A 22,378-nucleotide genomic window follows, 5' to 3' on the forward strand; every position below is an offset into this window, starting at 1 on the left:
CCCTGGAGTGTAATTTATGACTTTTTCACAGAAATGGAGAGGAAGGGACTCCAAAATAACACTTTTAATAGCTCAGGGTTGTGTTTTGTTTTGTTTTTTCCTTTCAAATGTTTTCGTTTATTATAGCCGACACCAGTCAAGGAGAGACGAAGCTCTTTAACCTTAATGCAAATAGAACAGTGGTGCCGTAACAACAAAATCTGTTCGCTTTATACCTCTGGGCTGATGACCCTGACAGACTGGAGATTTTAAAAATAAAATTTCTCACTAGTTGTTTTTTGTTCTTAATCTGTTTAGCTCTATCAACCCATTTGAAGCCTGATTTTTGCTTAGGAGGAGTAAAAAATTACCTATAGCAATAAATCCATCTGTCTGTTATGCTGTTTATCTGTCTATCTATATATCCCCTGAAGACTTTAAAATGCTGTTTTTTATTTTCATACTGTTGCTGAAAATCAATTGTGACATTTTCTGTTTAGGCTGCTAAAGGTTTTGGCAGATAGAACATGGATTTTGTCTTTTGATGGTGAATTCAATTCAGCATTTATTGCAAAGTCCTCAAGTGTTTAAACGCGTACTGATAGACAACTAAAACTCCTGCTGTGCTAAACTCCACCAAGTCTCTTCAGTAGTTCTGCTATTCAAAAAGAATTGGGACTTGTTTCATCTGTTTTTAATAAATGTGAGGCTTGCACGCTCTTTATGTCAGAACTAAAGCCAACTTTGCATTTCAGTTTGACATCTAGGATCTAAGTTTTTAGCTGTTACTCCTGAAGACACCTACTCAACTTCTGATGTTGTTATCTGTTAAAAAAAGGTGAGGGCATCATCTTGAACATCATCTTATCTAAGCTGTGCTGCTGAGATCTGTGTAATGAAGGAAAAGCAAAGGCTGGTCTGAAAAATACTGCTCATGTGAGAGAATACACACACTGGCCAAGGTGAATGCCAGCATTTGGGAGCAGTTTGCTTTGGTTATGTCCATCATGCTTTTGCTAAATTTAGCTCTTCCCATGGGTGAGAGTCTAATGGAGTTGTCTTTTGAATATCAGGACATGAGGGGAGGGCAGAGCCTGGCTCTGTGGGTCAAGCATCAGCCTGGCACCTCTTGGACGAATCGTTTAGGTGATGTCTGCAGGAAAAGGGTTGGTGATCCCAGCCTTCCCAGCCCATGCCCTGAGCTCCCTGGAAGCTGGAGCACACCATAGGTGTAATTTTGTCTCTGAGCTGAAGTGCATTACGTCTGTTAGCAGGGGCCACGGGGTATTGCAAAGATCAGCATAAGGCAGATGAGCGAGGCCTGTTCCAATGGGGTTTTGCCAAATGTGCTTTCATGTCGCCAGGAGCGCTGACGGGCCAGGACCCCGGGGTTCGACTGCTGGGGCAGCACTCGCTCAATGGCATCCACCTATTTCTTTTGTAGGGAGATGAGAGAAATCTGCTCCGGGCTTCTCTGCGTGGTGCTGCCATTTGGTAAAAACATCACATTGCTCATATGCCGCTCTGAAGTGTGCGTTTTCCACTTGTGTTGGGCAAGATGAATGAACGGGGAATTTGAATGCTCAGACTCCTTGCATGGATGTCGTAACTCAGTGGGAAGTTGTAGAGGCAGTAAATAAATTTGGTATTGGTTGGATCAACTTTTTTTTGCCATTGTTGGTAATTAACACCTTTGTGTGAGACAGGTTCGTGCTAGAAGGATGTATTTTGGTCATGAAGAAACTGGAGGTTTATGCCTCTTTCTTGTTCATCTATTAAGATTTTAAAATAAGGTATTAAAATTCAAAAGCCTAGAGGTAACAAGAGCCTTTGAGGAGCTTCAGCTGTAATTTTCCCATTGAGGGCGGCCAAACCATTTCACTTCTGAACTAATGCATTCTTGCTCTAAGAACGACTGTGAAAGTTCACGTCAAAGGGTCGTAAATTGCTACCAAACTAATTTCCAAATGTAAGTCTATCGTGCAAGTGTTTAAATTTGATTCAGTTCCTTTAAAACAGTTTACTCTAAAAAGCTTTTTCCATAAAAAAAGGCACATTGAAAAGTGTTTACATTACAATATGGCACTTACATTACATCGCACTAAAAAAAAAATACTTTGTGCAACTATTTATTTGTTGTAACATTTTGCTAACCGACCGAGCAAAGTAACAGCAAGCTCTGTAGCGTCATGCTAAAAAACCCAAGTGTGAGGTTGCCAAGGAGTGATGTTCCCACGATACTTTGTAGACACAAAAAACTCGGGCAAACTGGAATGATGCTGTAGTGCTGATAAAGGAAACGCAGTGTATGGAGATTAAACAACCGAAAGGCAGACATGTATTACAAGTGAGGCTGTACAGACTGTTGTCACACTGAGGTCAAGCACTTCTTAGGCATTTGTTGCATATTTTGACCAAGTACAGTATGTAGGAAATCTAAACTCGACACTTTCAGGACTTACATTAAAAAAAAAGAGAGGGCAGGGGCTCTCTTTTTGTTATTAAACTAGCGTTTCTTAACTGATGCTTCAGAAATGCCTTTTCAAGCTCACAGAACAAAACGAGTGTGGTGATGGAAAAGAACAAAGGCAAAGTTGCTCGTTAGACTTAGTTAAAGCTACGTTGATCATCGATACAAATTTGCATTATTTTCCCAGCGTGGCATTCTGTAACAACTTTCCTGGGTGTGCTTTTGTTCCAGCTGACATTTGCTTGAATGGCGAAGCAAGTTGGCAAATTTTGTGCTGCTGGTCTTTGAAGTTGTGACTTCAGCCCAAACAGCCTCCTCTTTGTGTGCAGCGGGGAGCCCTTTGGCTTTGGAGAGGGATGCGAGCAGCACAAAGGCTAGAAAGGGTCTGTGCATGCGAAGGCTCACAATCCTTCCTAGCACTTAACTTGAAGTAGCTCAGGTCTTGGAGGAATATTGGGTTGTTTTCTGTGAAATTTTCCTTTGCCATGCGAGACGTTAAGGTTCAAAGTGCAGCAGATTAACCTGAAAGTACATTTTTTATTGATCTTCAAACAGAGCTTAGTATGCAGAAGGATTTAAACTACAGTGGGAATTCACTGTCTTCTCTGTTCAGTACAATTGTTTTTTTCAGGCTGCAAGCTCTCCAAGGTACAAAGGAAGGAGCGGGGATTTAGTTGAGATGGATAAAGTTTACTTCATGTTTTACTCGTTCTTACTAGAGCTGTACTAAAATCTGCTGTATGCCAACACTTGTCTGAAAAGCTTGTCAGAATACAGGGACAAAATATGAATGATAGGATGGGAAGGAGGGACTTTATATGAATAAGACAGCGTATAAGTATCTATTTATTGTAGTATTGGCACATTTCACGGTCAGTTAAACTCCTTTTACTGTTCGCAGTCCCTATCTTAGTAACTGTGATAGGAAGGTAGCTTGCACAGCATCCATGTTCCTCCTCAGGTGACCTGATTTGGTCTTTAGTTGTGCGTTTCCGAGGGAGCACACTGCTGAAAGATAACCACAACTGTTAGAGCTTTCACTATTCCCATGTATACAGAGTTAAGGATGTGCATGAGCAATCCTAGGATGGAGCCAGAAAGCTGCAGCTATTTTCTTTTTAATGAATCCTCTAGCCACGGTTAAGTGGACTTGGGTCGGCAACACGCACTGCTCGCCTTGCTTTTACACTGACCCTTCTCAGCAGCTCAATTTTTGGTGACTGAAGGACTAAGCACCGGGGCCACAGCTTCTTTAAAAGGGAAGGGTAAAAAATGAGGTGGGGTAAGGATTTTTGGACAGATACTTACAAGTGAATTTTGCCATGCTTTGCTTTGCTAAGGAATTAACTTTAGGGACCAGTTCCCAGCTACAGAAGGCTTGGCCTCCCAAATGCTTGCGATTGAGGTCAGCCTTCCTCCCGTTCAGGTGTGGGTTCGGGGGGAGAGGAGGTGTCGGGAGCCATCTGGATGCTCTGTAAGGCAGAGTGCTCTGCCCGCCCATCTCAGCCCCTTCCCAGTGGCCCTCAGATCTGCAGGCTGACCTGCTTTTGTAAGCCCCCTTTAACCGATTTCAAAGGGTAATAGGTAGCAAAAATCTATTTAGGCTGACTCAGCTGGTTTTGTCTGAGCCAAATGAGGGGCTGGTGGCCCAAGCAGACCAGCGGAGTGACCGCAGAGCAGCTCCATGCACCTGACTGTGGCCAGCACAGGCTTAACCTGGGAGGTTTTCCAACTGATCCAGTTAAACCAGAGCAAGAGGCTGCGAGAGGCATCTCCCCTGCAGTTTGAGTGAGGTTTCTGTTGGTTAATTCGTATCTGTTAGCATTAAGCTGTATTAAAACAAACCACTACTAAATGAAAATAAATCTGCTTTCCATGTAGGATTCCCTTTCAACAGGTAAGCAAACTTAATTTGAGCTGTGTGGCATGGGGCTTCCCCAAGCCAATGGAGAAGACATTACTGTCTGCTGCCTTCATTAGAAACAGTGTCCTCCTCTCTTGAAGGGAATTGCACATATTGTACACAGATTTTAAACCAGCAATTAGTTTTGTTTTCCTTATTAACACTTCCATTTAGAATTTTCTTTCCGTAGGAAAATGTGGCTACATTTTTACCCTGCTCTGTTTGTCTGTACCAAGTGCATTGCTAAGGGGACAGGCTTTTTATAACGTGAAGAGCTTCTGGGACCCAGTTCAGTGATTCATTAGTACATAATAGGATGTGTAAGCAAGGGCTTACAGTGTGTGGCAACTCCTTTTTTACACTTGTATCATGTTCATTGGTAAATGGCTGTTTTCCCGGTGATTCATACCATATTTATAATTTATTAAACATGTATGCTTAGACCCAAGTAGAGATTGCCATGCAAGTAGCTTCCAAGGTTGGAATAAAAGTGTATGGTTTAGTCTCTGGACCATTATTGTTTCAGTAGACATTGGATCCAACGTTGTGAGAGACCTGCATGAACCTGTAGATTTACAGAGACTTTGACTTGGAGTGATGCTCTCGCAGCAGAACGTCTTGTTGGGCTTTTGTTTGGTTTTTAGAGATTTTGGCTTTGAGGTAAGACGTGAGATCAGCTTCATTTTAACTTTGAAATAGGCTGTAAAGACTAATCTATGACTCATGCTCGCAGTGTGTGCTGGTATCTGAGAGAAGGATGTGCTGGGCACATGCTGTGGGTGAAATGGCACAAGATTGGCCACATCGATCGGGTTCCCAGGTCCTTCTGGTATCAGCATGTCCTGGTGAGGTGAGAACAGGTATCCCACAGCACACCGTACGGAGCAGGGAAGGCGGACGCAGGCACACAGAAGATCACATCACCGATGGCAGCCAAGCCTGGATTATCCAGCTGGGAGGAAGACCTGGCAGACCGGTCCTTCAGGCTTCCTTAGGGATGCTGGTTTGCACAAGACAGAAAGTACTCCAGTGGTTACAAGGCAGTCACATGCCAGCCTGACTTGAGCCATCAGCAGAGCATCGCTAGGATTATTAGCTAGGTATTTCCATAATGTGTGTCTCTACAAGTTATAATTAGAGCCAAGCCTGTCCCTAGCTAATTACAAGCTTACTTAGAAGTATAGTTTATATAAAGCTTTTAAAACTTTGTATGGGGAAGATATACATCCACAGGCAGAATAGGAATGATGCCTTATTTTCAAACTGAAATGTATGAGCTTTGGTCTCTGTTTCTCTCACCCTTTACACTTTTGCATAGGCTTTTTTGTTGCATCCTCATCCAAAGTTTTTGCCAGAAGTCCTGTCCAAGTTTCACCAACATCAAACCAGTGATTTTTGAGCTTTCTTCCAAGTGCTTCATTCTCACTACTGAGAGTGTAAACCAGATGCTAAGATGTCTTTGAGCTTTGTGTTTGGAGAAGATTAATAAATAATACTTAGATCTCTTTTATAAAGAAGATAAGGAGTCTTGAAAGTCACGAAAGTATTTGTTGAACACTCGGTACAAGGTGTACATAAATAATGATCTGTCTATGGGGACTTGCTGTGTGTTTGCCTAGATGTTGCTGCACCTGCATGCCTTCAGCTCTGGCTCTTAGGAGTAAAGTGAAGTTGGCAGCATAACCACATAGGCTGTGTGTCATGGTGGTGCTGTGGCATCTCGTCCTTCAGGGTCTGAAAAGGAAAGCAAATGGTACAAGGAGATGCTAGGGTAGCTTCTAACATCATGGCTTTTTGGGAAGAAAAGTAGGGTGGGGTGCATAACCCTCGTGTGGGGATAAGGAAAGGAAACTCTTGAAAGAACTCCAGCCACTAATGAATTATCTCTCCTTGCTTCTGTCTAGCCGTATTTGAATTTTGTATTAGTTTGATTATTCAGGTCAGATCAGATTTAGGTCAGTTGTGATGGATTTTTTCCAAATCCAGTTCCCTCGATTCCTACTGTAAACTGTTACCAGATGACACGATGCGAAGCTGGAACAGACTTGAGCTGTGTGATGACCAAATAAAATCTCAGTGGGAACCACTTCCACGTTCCTGAGATCAGTTTCTCATGTAATAAATTCTGCATCCAAAATTATATCAAATACTTTTCTGACAAGAGTTCTTTCTTTCTTTTTTTTCCTAGCAGACAAATCCCAGCAGAGCTATTTATAAGATGCCTCTCTCTTGTGTTTGCTCTCACATGCCTGTTATTCAGACCTACAGTGAAGAACAAATACATTTAAAAATGTCTCAGTGTCCTTGCCAGTGCTCTTGGACCCACCTTGTTTTGTCTCGTCTGAAATCCTCCAGTACATTTCTTTGATAATTCTTCTGTCAGTAAGAGTTGTCGTAGGAAATCACCATTAAAGACTTCTCCCCAAAGGAACAATCCGGATTTATTTGGTGACGCCTTCTCTTTGCAGACCGTTTCATGGCCTTGTTCTGCCTGACCCTCTGCTGGCTGTGAGGGATGGAGAGGAGTCATTCAAGTGAATGCTGTGCTCGTGCCAAGTGCCACGCTATAGGATAAAATGTGCAAAATCTTGTTCAACAGAGATAACCGAGGGGGTGAGCTCATGGGTGTGCGTGATGGTGTCCTTGGGCTTGCAAGGAGGAGGCCAGGCTGCTTGTGAGAGCTCAAACAAATGCTCTCACAGGAAAAGTTGCTTTAGTTTTTTTGTTTTGTTTTGTTTTGTTTTAGTATTAAATTTACAGCTGTGTACTTTTACCTTTGTAAAAACCAAACTAAAAACCATCCAGAACTTACCCCTAGACCAACCTACAGCTTCTTCTCCTGTTACAGCCTTTTCATTCAGTTCCTGGTATGTTCAAGGGAAGTCTTCACACCAGACTTCCCTGAGGTGCCTACTGGCTCACGTTTCACAACGTGTCAATCTCTTCTGCATTAAATCAGGCGGATAAGACCCGTGCCTTCGGTTCTGGCAAGGCCTGGCATACTTAGGTCACACGAGCAGGGCAGGTTCCTCCCTCTGTGACTCCTCCCTGGCTGCAAAAGCCAAGTCAAATCGTCATCTACCACTCATCTGCTTGATTAGATGTGTGCCGTGCGTACCTCAGAATGCGTGATGCTTTAAAGCTAGATTTGCTATTTAAATAAGAGGTTTGCCTTAATTGGCTGTTATAAATTACAAGCAAGAGGGAATGATTTATTGCTTATAATTAGAAATGAGTTACGAAGGGGAATGTTGGTAATCATAAAATAAAGCTTGGAATACATTGATTTCCAGATGGCTGGCAGTGAAACTGCTCTTTAATGTAGAATAGACCAGACACAAGGAAAAAAAAAAATCTGTCATCCATCTTTATTCCTTGATGGATTACTTGGATGAATCTATAGTTACCTGAATTTTGAAATATTGGTTTTGGCTGTGTAATCTGATGAGAGAAACTTAATTTGCACAGTGGTATATGTTGTCAGAGGCAGTGGAAGTGGTGAGTTAGTGTTATGCCTAGCATGATTTTTGTCCTTGTAATGTCACCAAGGAAGATCTAATGATAAATCTGGCAGCACCTTTGGGTATAACAGTCTCAGCGGATTGTTCACAGAGGCTGCAGGTTACTAAGATGTTTTTCTTTTCATCTTTTGCCTCATTAGCAGTTTTTATGAGGTTGAGATTGATCAAAACACCTGTCCAAAAGCAAATATTTGTAATCCTCCCTTTGTGAGTCTAGCAAATACATTTGTATCAGAAATAAAGACGGCAGTGCTACTGCTGAGATCTTTTCAGTAATACGTTTCTGTTGAGATGATGGGTTTGTTTGACTTTCTGAATTTCATTTCTGCTACTGTAGTCCCAAGCATGATTTAAAAATGATTTATGTTTGCCTTATCTGCTAATAATAGTGCTTTCTGCTATAATAGATGCATTCTGCACTGTTACCATTTGAAAGACCATGCTATGAGATAGTTGGACGTATTTGAATTGTCACCACATGAGTTGTCTCACACTTGTGTCTTAAAAGTGACATTGTCATTAGACTTGGTTAACTGAAACCATCATGATTAATCATTTACCTTCATTAAAATGCTTCACAGCTTCCTTATTTTAAATAGTTTTTCCCAGCAAGGTGCAAATATGCCTCGCTGCCATCATTTCGTCTGGAAAAATTTGCCTGGTGAAAGGAATAGCATATTTTCAACTAATATTTTCCTGACCTGTGGAGAGATGAGCTCATCAGGATCTTTATTGACAAGCCCAGGAAGAAGGTGTGTCAACCAGAAATATTAGATCAGTCAGCCTTTCTTGTCCTGGAGCAATTGTAATTTCCCATGGTCTGCAGCAATTTCCTTTAGAATCTGATATGTGCAGAGATTGTTTTGGATCTGCTGCTGTAGTATAATTTCATTTGGTCCCAATAAGGTGGCTTTAGATTTCATTCTTTTCATTTTTGCTGTTGAAAATCTTTTGTTTTAGTGGAAAGAATAACAAGGTGACATTTTACGGCACCTAAATGAGGAATGATTGCTACAGCTATGCAGAAGAATATTGCCCACTCTGAGGTGGGTTAGTAACAGCAGGTGTTGGTAACCTCCACCCCCCTCAGAAAAGTCTGAAATGGGTGTTTAGTTCACTATACTTGTGAACAAAGTACATTTTTTTTTCTTGAAAGCAAAGTTCTTGTTTTCCAAGAGAGATGCAGGAGTGTATTGGTGAATGGTGTAGGTGCTTATCTCTTTGCTGATAACTGTTTCCTGTAGCCAGTGATAGGGGTTCTTATTTTTTTGCCGGTTTACTCCTATGAGTTGTTGGTCCCTAGGTACTTAAGCCTGGGTGTTTGCTAGAAGAGGCCGATCTCATTAGCGCTGAGGATGTTCTCGGTGCCGCGTTGTCTGATGCTGTGCTGATGAAAGCGCTGCTCCTCTGATCCAGCATTAAAGAGGACTGAGTAGGAATCAAAAGTGGGAACAATTTCTCATTTTGCTCCAGTTTCTGTTGTCACTTTAGCTTTGCTTTTTCGTTCCTTAAAATGGCTCTTTGTGTGGTGTCGCATGCTCAGAAATAGCAGGAAGACGTTGGCTACCTTGGTGTAGGTGACGGAGTTCTTGCAGGCGTTGGGCTCAGGCGGTGCTCAGCGCACCCTGATCTTGCTGCCAGGTGCCTGGTTGTGTCTGGTAGGGTTCTTACCCTGCCTCATGCCCCGTCAGCCTCTTGGTATGGCTGGCAGTGCTGGGTTAGCCAGCTCCAAAGGAGCTTAGTGTGTGTGAGCTGAGGTCACTGCAGTGAGGACATGCTCTTGGTTGGCGTCTCGGTCATTAGCTGAGGTCTCCGTGGCCCTATCACTAGAAAGAGTGATTCAGAGAAGATCCCTGAGGCCTTCGTGCTGCTGTTGAGCCGGGTTGGGCTAAGGGCCGGTCAGCCTGGCTTCCAGAAAGCCAAAAATAACTCTCTGCCTCACGTTCAGGCACACATGGTGTCAAGGTGTGAGCATCAGAGCTCTTTTGTCTTTCTGTAGAGCTGACATTTCTGTGGCTGTATCTGAACTTCTGATGTGTCACAGTGTACCTTTACACCCTAGTCCCTGTTCAGAAGCCCTCAGGCAGACGTTTATCAGTGCCACAACCAGCCATGGCCTTGGTTTCCCTCCCAGGGGAAGGGAATGGCTCCTGTCAGGGCCCAGCTCACAGCCATGACAGGATGCAGAGGACGGTGGGCCTGCAGCTCTATACATGTATGCAAACCCTGAAGTGCTGTGGGATTGGGGTCATGATTCCAGTCTGTGTTTCGTCTTCTGGAAAAGAGCCATGGACCCTGCCCAAGTGGGTCTCTCTTCCCTCTGGTGCTGATGGTAGAAGGATGGGTCCGTATCTCCTGCTGCTGCTGTGTTTCCAATAAGAGCATTAAAGCCTCGCAGGGAGGTAATTCCCAGCTTTCCGGTAAGGATAACATTGACAGTACCTAATTAAAGGGCACTTTTAGCCGGGATAAACATTTATATTAATTTCCTTCTCACACAGATGTCTGGTAAACTGACTTCCTGAGGCAAAACCATCTGGCCTCAGGTGGGAGGAGTATCTCAACCAGCACGAAGAACCTGACCGGTCTCCCAATGAATCGTTTCTAAATAGCTTTTTCTGTCACTGAAGTGGCATACATATGAAATGCCTGTGGTATGGTTATATAGGTTTTATACGCATTTGTCTTAGATGACCTGCATAATTATACCACAGGCTTGTGGCTCTGGGCCCCATTGTATCTCTGCTTGCCATCCTATATCCTGGGTTTGTCTGCATATAAAATTAGTATGTGCGGTAAGCAGCAATAAGATGTTCCCTACTTGGATGGACTAAATTAAAATTCAGTAAGAAACAGAGCTTTGGGTGAGTTTCCAAATTACTTTCAGGATTTCACTGAGGAGATTGTTACAGTATCATAAACCTTTTCAGTGGGCACACAGCCTGATGTGAGTTAGCTGCTTTTATTGCCTCGTAGTATGCCTTCTGCATTATGTTCTGTGCGGTGTAATCCTTTGTTATTAAATAATAAGCAAAATAAAAACAGTTGTTTGTCACAGCCAGCTTGTTTTTCAGAGAATTTGTTCACTTTGAAAGTTCAGTCTGTGTGATCTTCAGCCCTGTCAGAAGCTATTATACCGAATCTTCTTTTAAATTGTTAAGCTGGAGGACAAACCGAGATGTTATCGTGCACATCTTAACTGCGAGCGAAGCGCAAGCGGAGCAGATTCGGCGGGGAGCAGCCTCTGATGCCATGTACCGTGCCACTAGTTTTTGTCGGGAACATGTCAAGATTATATGCTTCCAGTGTTAAGTGTGTTGGCTGACATGAGCATTTGTAGATCTGCATAATTTTCGAAGCAGTTTGAAATGTGGATATAACACTTAGGGCTGTGTGAAATCTTTTTTTTCCCCTCTTTTTACAGATTGTATTGCTGTTCAGAAAGTTGCTTGTTTTGTTACTCCCTCCCACAGTGTACTGTATTAAATTGCAGAGTTCATAATGAGAGTGCCCCAAACCAGAAATTGGCATCACTAGTGAGCAATAACTGAAATGTTTGGGAAGGCCAGGGGCACCACTGCTCTCTAGTCACAACATTACATTTTAAATCATGACATCATAGAATCTTTTAGGTTGGAAAAGACCTGTAAGATCATCAAGTCCAACCGTTAACCCGGCACTGCCAAGTCTACTGCTATTAAACCATGTCCCTGAGAAAACAGAGGCTGTGGTTGCTTTAGCATATATGGGGTTGTATCTCGGTGCAGGATAGGATGCTTATTTATGGGACTTGGCAACCCTGAATTCAAAGTGGACTTAAATGGACAAAATTGTTCACAGATAAGGTCTATGTGCACATGTGTACCTTGAAAGCGTTTTATAGATGAGATTGAGTAATGCCCATTAAAAGTTGGGTAAGATGCTTCAGTTACCTGTTTTTTCAAGCTGCTTTTTTGATCCTTAATACTCAGACCTGACTCAACCTCGAAAGCAGTCGTGCTTCTCCATGAGGACATCCTGCACTTCTTTCCACCCTGTGTGGTGCAGCCAGACAGCAGAAGGATCCTGTATCTGTAGCCATGGCAGCCAGTAATTTATTGCTCCATATGGCTGGTGTGGCAGCAGCTGCTCTGGTTTAAGGAGGTCAAGGCATCGGGGCATTTGAGAAACAAAACAAAACCCAAGCGCCCCTATAAAACCCTCCTGAATGGTTTTGTACAGTAATAGGCTTCTCCATAGACCTGAGAGAGCCAAGGGAGAGAAATCAACATTTTATTTTAATCTAATTGCATTGAAAGGTATTATTTTAGATGGAAAACAAGTTTTTCTCTCTCTGTGATGGTTTTAGCTTTTTTCAGGGCTCAGCCCATGTGGCAAGTTGCCACAGCTCGCCGAGGGGGGAGACCAGCCCCGTGCTTTTGGGTGCATTAAATACTATGCTGAGGGAGAAACTGAATTACCCAAATTGGATGACAACGCTATATTTCTAGTAATGGAGTGAAGAAGTACGCTTTGTGAGCAATTATCACGGAGCAGAAATACACCTTTAATTTCAGAATGGGTGTGAGAGTCACTCGCTGCTGAAAAATGGTGTGGAAGGGCTCCTGGATTTAGCATTAGTTTGCAAATAGGCCTTTCATAAGCATGAATCTTTTTATTTTCATTCGGTGACCGTTTTAATTAAAATTAAACTGGAATGTTTACTTTCTGCTTCCTATAGCTGTGATGGTTTTCTTCACTGTGTGAGCACATGCATAATTTGCTCTAAAAGAAGTGTCAGCAGTTTCTGATTACCTTGTGAGTCTTACTCAACAGCTTGATTTTAATTGGGGGGAAGGAAAGATTTCAGAGTGCTCTAGGGAGGTCTGAAGTCTTCTGGTAGCATGAAGCAATAGTTGCTATCTTTGGTACAATGTTAATTACAATAATCACTACTAGTGGTTTAAAATAAAGGTCCTTCGTTGCTTCCCCCTGTTGTTTTTTTCCCAGTTATGTCAATGAAATACAACCTGGTTGATAATTAGCATCCTTCAGCTACTTAACCTTTTGACACCGCTGCATTTGTATGTTTGTAAGCATCTAAACAGGGTGACTTTTGGAAAGCAGTGATTGACAGGTAGTCTCAAATTTTGGGAAAACTGTACGGTTCACATTAGAAAAAGAAAAGAGGAGGCCAGGCATGTAGGGAGATGTTTGTGTGTACCTTGAAATGCATTCTTTCTAAGCCCAGAAGTCTGCCAGGAATTGTAAGTAATAGATAATTTATGTGGGTCAAGAATATCTCTTTCTTGAAGTTTTTGATAATCATGAAATATGACAAGAAATATCTGTAGCAGAATAATTTGTTCTGGACCGTGCAGTAGTACAGCTCCTGAAGCGTTCCTGTGCCATCTTTTCATTTAGATCTATTGTAAAGAGTCACCTTGGGCTGCTTTGGTTGCTGAAATGCCCTTCAGGTATTGTGAAGCATTCCAGAGATGACCATTTTCTGACCATGTTTGGAGCTTAGCCAGGGTCTTGTATTTTAATATTGCCTTCTCTATCAGAGATAATGATCTAAAGTCTGCCCTGCTCATTCTCCGGGGTTTTGTTTCCTCCTGCTGATCATTTGAAATATAGAAGTAGGAAAACAACCAGTATCTGCGTGTTAACAGGAAGGAATGACTAATAGAAAAATAAGAAAGATACTGCTTATCATAAAAGACTGTATCTCTAGAGACATAAATTGGTATTCATTAAGTTGTTTGTGGAGATTTAGTTAAAAGACAAACTTGAGGAGCTGTCTGAGCAGTGTTTCTGTAGAAAACAAGTCATCCTTTTCATGACTGGGTATGTCTCGATGAGGAGGAGAGACCAGAAAGCAACAGTAAATGATGGATTGAGAACAGCCTTCATGGCACTAAGGAGACAACCGGCTGTGAAATGCTTTTCAGAAAAGAACAATATTTAACACTTAGCTGTAGAGTAATGCTGATCCATCTTTTCTCCCCAAATATGCAGGTCTTTTTGTATCCGCTGCAGGGTATTTTTAGTGTTTACGGTTCAATTTCTGTCACTTCTCATTCAAGGTATGCAGAGTCCCCTTGTTCTTGATAATGGTTTCTGTAGCTGGAGGTTAAAATTCAGTTTGTGATAATTACGGTATCCTTGTGTATGTAATCTTACTGGTATCCTGCATATGTCATCAACTAAAGGGAAGTAGAGTAATGCCGGGCAATTCAGAAAGTGCCTTATTTTTGTCATGTCTGCATTGTTCCAAAAAATCTGTTGTTGTGCCCAAAAGCGTGACCTGTCTCCCTGGGCCCATCCCCGGTGCTTTCAGGCAGGCAGCCTGCAGGTGCAGGTTTTGCTCTGCTCCAAAGTGCTGCGGCCACACATTCAGACAGCAACAGAGGGATGAAGCATTGCTGTTGTTGGTCTTCTTTTCCTCATCACTTCCTTGAGTCTGTTGACTTTTGTAATATGTGATAAAGCCATCTCTTTTACAGACCTTCAGGATGAGCTGGAGCTGCAGTCTGAGATGAAGTTTTGCTACTGAGCTTGTTGATTGGCATTTTTTCTTATTATCCTGAATTGGGGCAGATGCTTACAAGGGAATGTGTGTATTAATTATTGTGAAGTATGTGGCTATCCACTGTGAACTTTGTTTTGTATCTTAAAAGAAGTAATTGCACAGTATAACTCTAGTGAAGTGTTTTCGTTGTTTGGATAGTGAATAATGTGTGTGTCAAACTCTTGTGTGTGGTGTATCTTCTCTGATGTTCACCGTTTCTTCTTTCCTTTTTTTCCAGATTAAGACCTTTGATTTCTACACAGCTAGCTAAAAAGGCTGCCACCGAAGAGGTATGTAAAGTCCAGCACTTCTTGTAGTGCCATGGTTAGAGTCTGGAAATTGTGACAAGCATTTCTCAGCCTGGCTCAGGTTATGCGGTTGATATGGGCAAAAGAAAGGAGAATCTTGTCTCGGTGATCAGAGCAGGAGCTGCTTAATGCAAACACTGCAAAGCTGAGGTTACTTGCCTTCTAACCAGGATTTGCCCTTACTTACCCACCAGTAACCTTAACCTCATAATCCCTGGTTAGACAGGAAAAAGAGAAAACTCCCTGCAAGCTCTGAAAGGGCACGTTTGAACAAGTGGGTAGGAGCAGTAGGAGAGGGCAGAGCTTGTGCCTCTTTCATCACTTGGACCGTACCCCCAGAGAAGGGGGACAACGCAGTGCTGCTTCTGTGGAGCTGGTGGGGGCTCAAGGAAAGGGCTGGGGTCCTGGGGTCTGCCTCAGGAGACTGGTGAGGAAACATGAACCGACAAGGTACCCAACAGAGCATGGCTTACTCTGTTTTGTTTACTTTGGAAGTAATATTTCCATAGAAAAGTTAGTGCTGGTAACTGGCCACCATCAGAAATCTTCCCTGGGTGGCTTTGTGAATGTGTATGTTGGGACGAGGGGGTTGTGATTGTTACCAGTCACAGCAATCACAGCTTTCCTCTGCTATTGTACTTCCACTGTACGAAACAAACACCTGTGTTTTGCAGATGATAAAAGAACTGCCTACCATGTATCTGACAATCCTGTTCCTAATATACCAAAGGAAAGCATTCTTGCTTTTCCCATGTGTGTGTGACACTGGTGCCCTTTTGAAAGTATGCTAGTATTCTTTGATAGTCTACTGGGCTTTCACAATGCCTACGTGAAAGATGTATGCCCATGGAAAGGTACAAGCCAAACAGACGTCCAGGTTGTCTGGAAGAATCCAGGAAGTTCTATTTAAAGGTGTTGTTGGACTGCCTTATTTTTAAAATTACTAAAACCCGTTGATTTTCAGAAACAGTTTGATATCCTGCCTAGGGAAATACATTTTCACTTACTTTATGCTCATTAGAAAACCCTGCACATTTTTAGAACTATAGCAGTCTGGAAGTGGACATGATAATTAGAAGAAGGTCACATTTTAATTAGCATGGTGCAATTTAAAAAAATAATGACTCAATTGTAGCTCTTTTATATTCGGCCACTTTTTCAGAGCAGATGGATACTTTAAGCAAAAAAAATGATAGACATTATGATGCTGATTCGTCTCAAACTGTTGTGTCTATTTCTACTTATACCTAAAGTGTAGATGGACTCAGTGTGATCACTCTATGGGCAAAAACAGTGGTAGGAAATCTAAAATAAACTGGAGGGAAGTTCCTCTAAATAAGATGATTAATTTGAGCATTAAAAGATCATGAAAACCTGTCTCTGAGTGATCTGAATGCCTAAATACTTGATTTTCTGTTAAAATTAATGGGTGTCTTGTGCCCTATTAATGAGCTATTGGAGCAGACCCTTAGGTGACTTTGAAAATCTCTGGCAGATTCCTTAGGTTGACTGGCATGGTATGTGACAAGCTTAGGAGCAGCTTTGATGTTTGAGTAATTAGCCCATCAGCTTTCTGGTACCGGGGCTTTCTGTGACGGTGTATCTCTAACGCGCCTGGAACTGGAAGGATTCTGGGGGTCACTTCATCACAAGTAAATACATTTATAAATAAATGCTTCATGCAAGTCAGACCTTAATGCCAACAGAATCGCAGCAGCACATTGCTGTGTGCTGTGATTTAACCCTAGAGCCCTGTAGGACATTTTTGTACAAACCCCAAAGTACAGAACAGAGTGGAGAAGTGCCCCGTTACGAAGCTGTGATGTTCCTTCCCTGGATGAGACGGGGAGGCAGTGCCTCACACTGAGCATAGCAGAGCACACCCCCACGCTGCAGGGGCTGGAGCTGGAGCCTGCCCCATTCCCAGATCAGTCTGTAGTGAACAGGACACACCATTACCTTCAGCTCCAAATTCACCTCTGCCTCCTTGCTCTGCTACTCTTTCTTATCCTCCCTGCTTTGTCCTGCCTCACCTTAGAGCATCTGGGCAGGTGCAGCTGCTGGAATGGGCCCATCAGTGTCCAATTCCTCAATTAGAGCTTGGAGCTCATTACTCTGATGAATCCCATAGGTAATGTTACAGGTGCTGATATGTATTATCAACCTAGTGCTCTACCATAGCATTAAGTGCTGTCTAAAGAGTGCTATTTATTCATCACCATTTTCATCATTATTCATCATTTATTCATTGTGCCTCCAAATAAATCCAACCAGAGTTGTCAAAACTAATAGTCTTTTTTTTTTTTTCTGATTTGAAGGGTACATTTCTGCTGTCATTAAAGTGTCAATAATGTTGTTACTGTATAATAGGCCTGATATGAGTCAAACACAATGAGAAGGTTGTAAGTTTTCCTGCAGAGCTCTGCTGATGAGCCTTCACTCCCAAATTTCTCCTTACCTTGTGCTTGCAAGAGGCTCCTGTTCTGCTGTTGCTGTCTCTGGATACTTCAGTTGCCTGGCTCTGGAATACGTGAAAGCTGTGAATGTTTATTCCTGATTTGGATTCAGGCAACATTTCACTGAGCAACTCGGATGTTCCCTGGAATAGTTTAGCCTGTAGCACTAGATGTGGGCTTCCAGCTTTCCTGCCCCACTTGGAAGCTGCTAACATTACATACAAATACTGAATAAAGGAAAGGCTGCAATGCTGTCCTGTCTTTTTTTTTGCAGGTGACCTTACCAACTGCACAAGCAGAAGCCCCTGACTTATCAAAACCAGCAGCTGTGCTAGTGGAGAGTGGCCCAGTAGCTTATAACCCTGACGAAGAGGTGGAAGAGGAGGAAGCAGAAGAAGATGACGATCACTGCATGAGCGCGTTGCAGTTAATGGGAGGAAACGGTGAGTTGGGATGTTGCCTAAAGCACAGCCTGTTATTTCTCTGCCTGTGCTGCAAGGTTCGTTGTTGCAGGGCTCGAGACAGACAGAGTTCCCCTGCTTGTCCCAGCTCGTCCCAAGCAGAGCACATTCCTGCAGAAAAGCCCGGAGTCACCCCCGTCAGAAACATGACCTTCCTGGAGACTTCCAGAGAAAGCTCTGCATCTCAAGCTTTAGGCTAAGAAGGCTTCTCAAGAACGAACCAATGTTATGCCTTCTTCAGAATTCTATTTATTAAAGCAAATCTGAGGAATTAAGGGGTCAGCAACCCCTCAGTTAGCAGTGCTTGGGGCTCCTTGCCTCATGATTGTGCATGAACCCTGCAGACTTGGCTGTCCAGCTCAAAGCAAAGAGAATCGTCTCGCTCCGTTTCTGGGGTAAGTGTTAGGAAGAAGGAGTTCTCCAAATACAAAAATAACATTGATAGTGTGTGGCATGCTATATGGCACACAGATGTGTGCTAATTTCTTTGGGTTACCCAGCAAAGCCACTCATTTAATTAGGTTTCTCTACTGACAGGAAAAGTCAGTATCTTCCCATTGTGGTTTTTTGCAGCTGGACACATCCACATTTATCCTTTATTAAAAACTTCCCCTTGGAATTGAGGTTTGAAAATACACTAAAATATATATTTTTTAAATAAGGGCGGCTGATTATGGATTTTGGAAAAGCAAGATGAGAGTAAGTAAGGTTTCCACTGAAATTTTATTTACTCCAAAAATCTTTCCAGAACTATTAATTTAGCTTTCATAGACAGTATGTATACATTTCATAAGAGTCTGTGTTACTTTTAAATTGATTTCTCCACTGGAAAATAATTGCTGAATGTCAGGAAAAACAGTTTGTTGCCTGAATTTATTATTAGAATAACGTTCCCAAGAAAAGGCACCCATGTGGGGGAGGGTGGGTCCATGTTTATTAATAAAACCCCCACAAAAATAGAATAAAGGTCACTGAGCTTTTTTTCTTTGTAAATGTTACTATTTTTAAACCATTCTGAGAACATTCCACTACTCCCTGTCTGGTCTGGACAACAGCTGAAAAATCAGAGTTTAAAAAAAATAAAAAGGAAAGGAGTATTCCCAGAATTCAAATGCAGGTGTGCAGAGCTGTTCAGCAGAACAAATAACTCCTTGCTAACTGCTTTCTTCATGGCTTTTAGACCTGTCTGCCTGGAATAAGTGCAGGAATTACAAATGGTGAACTTCACCCATTCTACGCAAATTATTATAGATTACACTTAATTCTGCTTCGGAGCATTTGCTTGACTTTGGATGAAATGTTGCACTGTATTAAATTTGGAGTATAAAGGTTAACTTTACTGAATGCTCATATGTAATAGTTATCCTTTGGTTTGACTTTGCAACAGAAAATGTTCACTGTTTCACTTTTTTCAGGAAGCACGTAGGAGAGAAATCAGTGCATTAGAAACACAAACATGCCTTCTGACACACAAAACACGCAGTCTTCGCAATCAGCATTGTTTTAGAAAACAGAACTGGATTGAAAAAATGGGCAAAAAAATAAGTTGTTCCTGTAGGAGTAAGTAAATGTGGGAGATCTGAGTCAGATCTATCGGTCACGATTCATTGCAAGACTCGTTTTGTTGTTGATGGGAACTCTGAGCTATCTCTGAACCCTTGCAGTTTCAGCTTATAAATCTATGAATAATATAAACAAGCCAGCTCTTTAACTGGTGTCTATGTCTAGTGAGAATCATGCCTACTTGTAAATGTATGCTGCTGCTTCTCAGCTGCCATGTTCCAAATTACTTCTGACAATCAGGCTTGATCACCTTAACCTCTAAATTAAACCAGGTATTTCACATATCCATGTGCCAAATATCCCTAAGTGAGGGCTCAGTGACAAGTGAGAAGAAATATTTACACATACATATTTACAAATAATTTTATTTAGTGGAGGAAGAACTGGAAGAACTTCTTTAGCCCTAGAAAATACATGGTTTTTTAAATGCCTGCTTAGGGCAAAACTTACCATCTAGTTACACAGCAGGAAAACAACCTGAAAGTAACAGTACTTTTGTTGGATACTCCATCTACCTGGAATATTTGCATTTTTATATGCCTTTGTCTTATGTGTTTCAGATTATGGCTGTGATATGGACGACGATGATGGCTATTAGTTCTATTTGCTTCTAAAGGACATGGACAGTTTCTTGTTCCCAGCAAGTCTGCAATCTTCAAAATGTGTGAATGGTGAAAGAAGCTGTCTATGGTCAGCAAATGGCATCAAACAATCCTTACTTCAGTACAGTGAACTCCAGGTTACACTGACAGGTCCAGTTTACACTGACCCACAACCCAGCACTAAGTTTGGGTTTGTACTTGAATTTTTTTTTAATTTTGGTAGATCATGGTTTGAGAATGAAATTCCTGGGAGTTGTGTTTCCAGAGAGCACAAGAAAAGAGACAAAATAGACTGCGTATAAAGTATGTGTGGCTGGAAGCAACACATCTCTTATTTATGTGACTTTGCTTTTACACACACTGTTGAAAGGGAGCGCATAGAAGGGCAGATAGAAGGACAAGTGAAAACCAGAAGCCCACCCGCTGATTATTTGAGTACACTTGGATTAATTGTCTTACAATACTACAACCGAAAGAAAACATTTTCAATCTTTATTGTAAACTTGACCCTGTCATTGTATGCAAGCTGCCATACCCAAGCCTATCAAAAATTGATGACAAGTTTTATATCATAGGGCAGTATCTGTTTCTCTGAAATGAAGTAAATACTTCTTTATTTTAATCAATTCATAGATGTTCTATAAGTTATGACAATAGAAGGTAACGGTGGCAGTGAATAGTTGTCTTATGCTGTGAGATGTTTATGTGGAAGGAGGAAAAAATCCTGGGTGAGGCAAGGATTGTATAGGGAAAGCAGAAGACAATGCTGGTGTCACGTACCTTTGCTTGGAGTCCTGAGGGACAGCCAGGTCTCGTTGTGGCTGATGTTGCTGCAGGAGAGTAACTCTTGCCACCTCTGTAGAGCTGCTCCTGTCCAACTGAGTTGGAGTGCAGGTCTGCTCCCCAGAGCTGCCTGGCTCTAAAACCACTTGAAAGCAAGAGAAAGCTGAGCTTTTTAATAAATAAGCTAGCATCTGCTTTGGCTGAATTTAATTTAATGTAATTTATTTAACTTTCTATGGGTAAATTAAAGGTCACCATGCAGCAGTCTGACTCTCATGGCTCAAATCCCACCCTTGAATCGCTGCTACATGGAGCTCCAGCTGCATGTGCCCCAAAATGTCAGCAGGTCCTTCTCATCCAGATAAAGCAGCCTTTGCAAAACGGTGGGACAGGGGGTCAGGGATGGAGCCAAATCCTACCCTGTCGCCTCTGACCCGACACTGCCATGGCCTGAGGCTCTCAGCTCAGTGTGAGAGGCATGGCACTCTGGGTTTTGGTCTTGATGACTGCAGCTGCAGGAGCAAAGATGTTTTTATCTCTCTCCCTTGTCTTGAGACAATCACGAATGTAGATTTCTCTTCTACCGGGGAAAGATGAATGTTCATCCTACCAACGTGGTTTCTGTTAAGCTGTCTTTCCTGGCCGGCTCATCCTTCCTATTTTTGAGGAGCACTGATCATTAAAGCACCTCTCCTTCTCCTGCCATGTTGGGTGGCTAGTGGCAGGAGAAGAACCTGCCTTGGGAAGCTGTGTAGCTCCTCCAAATCAGAGTGACAGAGGAAAGGACCGATGGTGCTTGTACCTGTGGTCATCACCAACAAGGGGAAGGACCATATGGCCTTCCATACCTCTTCTGTCCCTTTCAGTAACATGCATAAGAGAGATTGTGTAAATAGAGCAAGAGCAAGTGCTTGTGTTAGGAGCAGACTTGATTTTCTTTGGCTGGTAAATGTAGTTTGTTGAGTAGGTTGTATCTGCTAGATATTTCTGAGTAGTGAGTAGCAGCGTTTCTGCAGTGATTTCTCTTAACAGCAGAACTTGGTAACAAAAATGATGTAGTGAGGCTAATGGGAAGAAAAGCTCTTCTGAACCAGAGATCAGTTACTTGGTTCGCAGCACTTCAGTGGGAAAGAAGAGATTCCGTGTAATTCTTAGGGGAACAGCTGGTGTTTTCACCCAAAAGCGATAGATTTTTTTTCTGATACTTTATAAATACTGCACAAAAAAAGTACATTGAGGAGATAAACCTTTCTACCTCTCTTTTATCTATACCATAATTCAAAATCATGCTGTAAGCAGACAATAAAAAGAAAAGTAGTTTGTTTTATCAAAGTTCATGGTCTGCAAGTCTTTGAGACAGCTGAGTTTGAGCATTTGGGTTTGAATTAATCTGCCAATAGCACTATTACAAATACCCGTGCTCTCAGTATATTCTCAAAGCTGGGTTTTATTCCAAGGTACACATTATTCTCTATGCAGGAAATAAACATGCATAAATAAACATGCGTATGACTCATGTAGGTCGAGTGCTTTTCTCAAATGCATAATGTTGGTTCTTAAAGAAACCGCTAAGATGAGTTCTTTATTGCTAAGGGTCTTTCCTGCAGTTTTCTGTGTAGATTTTCATTGGTTTGTTCCCCCGAAAGAATACTAAACCTGCTGCCAATGTAGTGACATTATGTGCGAGAGCTGAGAGTCCACTCAAATAACTCCTGCTAGTAAATTTGAATTTCAGTAGCACGTTGCACTGCTGAGAACATTGCTTCCTGCACTGGGAGT

General features: G+C 42.1%; 1 protein-coding gene across 2 annotated transcripts in view; it reads left to right on the forward strand.

Annotated features, from left to right (window-relative positions):
• BRF1 (BRF1 RNA polymerase III transcription initiation factor subunit) overlaps positions 1 to 20,768 on the forward strand; it is a 171,991-nt gene extending 151,223 nt beyond the window's left edge. For both annotated transcript variants that reach the window (XM_032187558.1, XM_032187560.1), the window contains exons 16-18: positions 14,665 to 14,716; positions 17,465 to 17,633; positions 19,775 to 20,768. In XM_032187558.1, coding sequence (XP_032043449.1) covers positions 14,665 to 14,716; positions 17,465 to 17,633; positions 19,775 to 19,812 — 259 coding nt within the window. In that variant the 3' untranslated portion in view covers positions 19,813 to 20,768. The remainder of the gene's footprint in view (positions 1 to 14,664; positions 14,717 to 17,464; positions 17,634 to 19,774) is intronic.
• The last annotated feature ends 1,610 nt before the right edge of the window (positions 20,769 to 22,378 follow it).

Source organism: Aythya fuligula, chromosome 5 (genome assembly GCF_009819795.1).
Source record: "Aythya fuligula isolate bAytFul2 chromosome 5, bAytFul2.pri, whole genome shotgun sequence".
NCBI classification, from domain to species: domain Eukaryota; kingdom Metazoa; phylum Chordata; class Aves; order Anseriformes; family Anatidae; genus Aythya; species Aythya fuligula.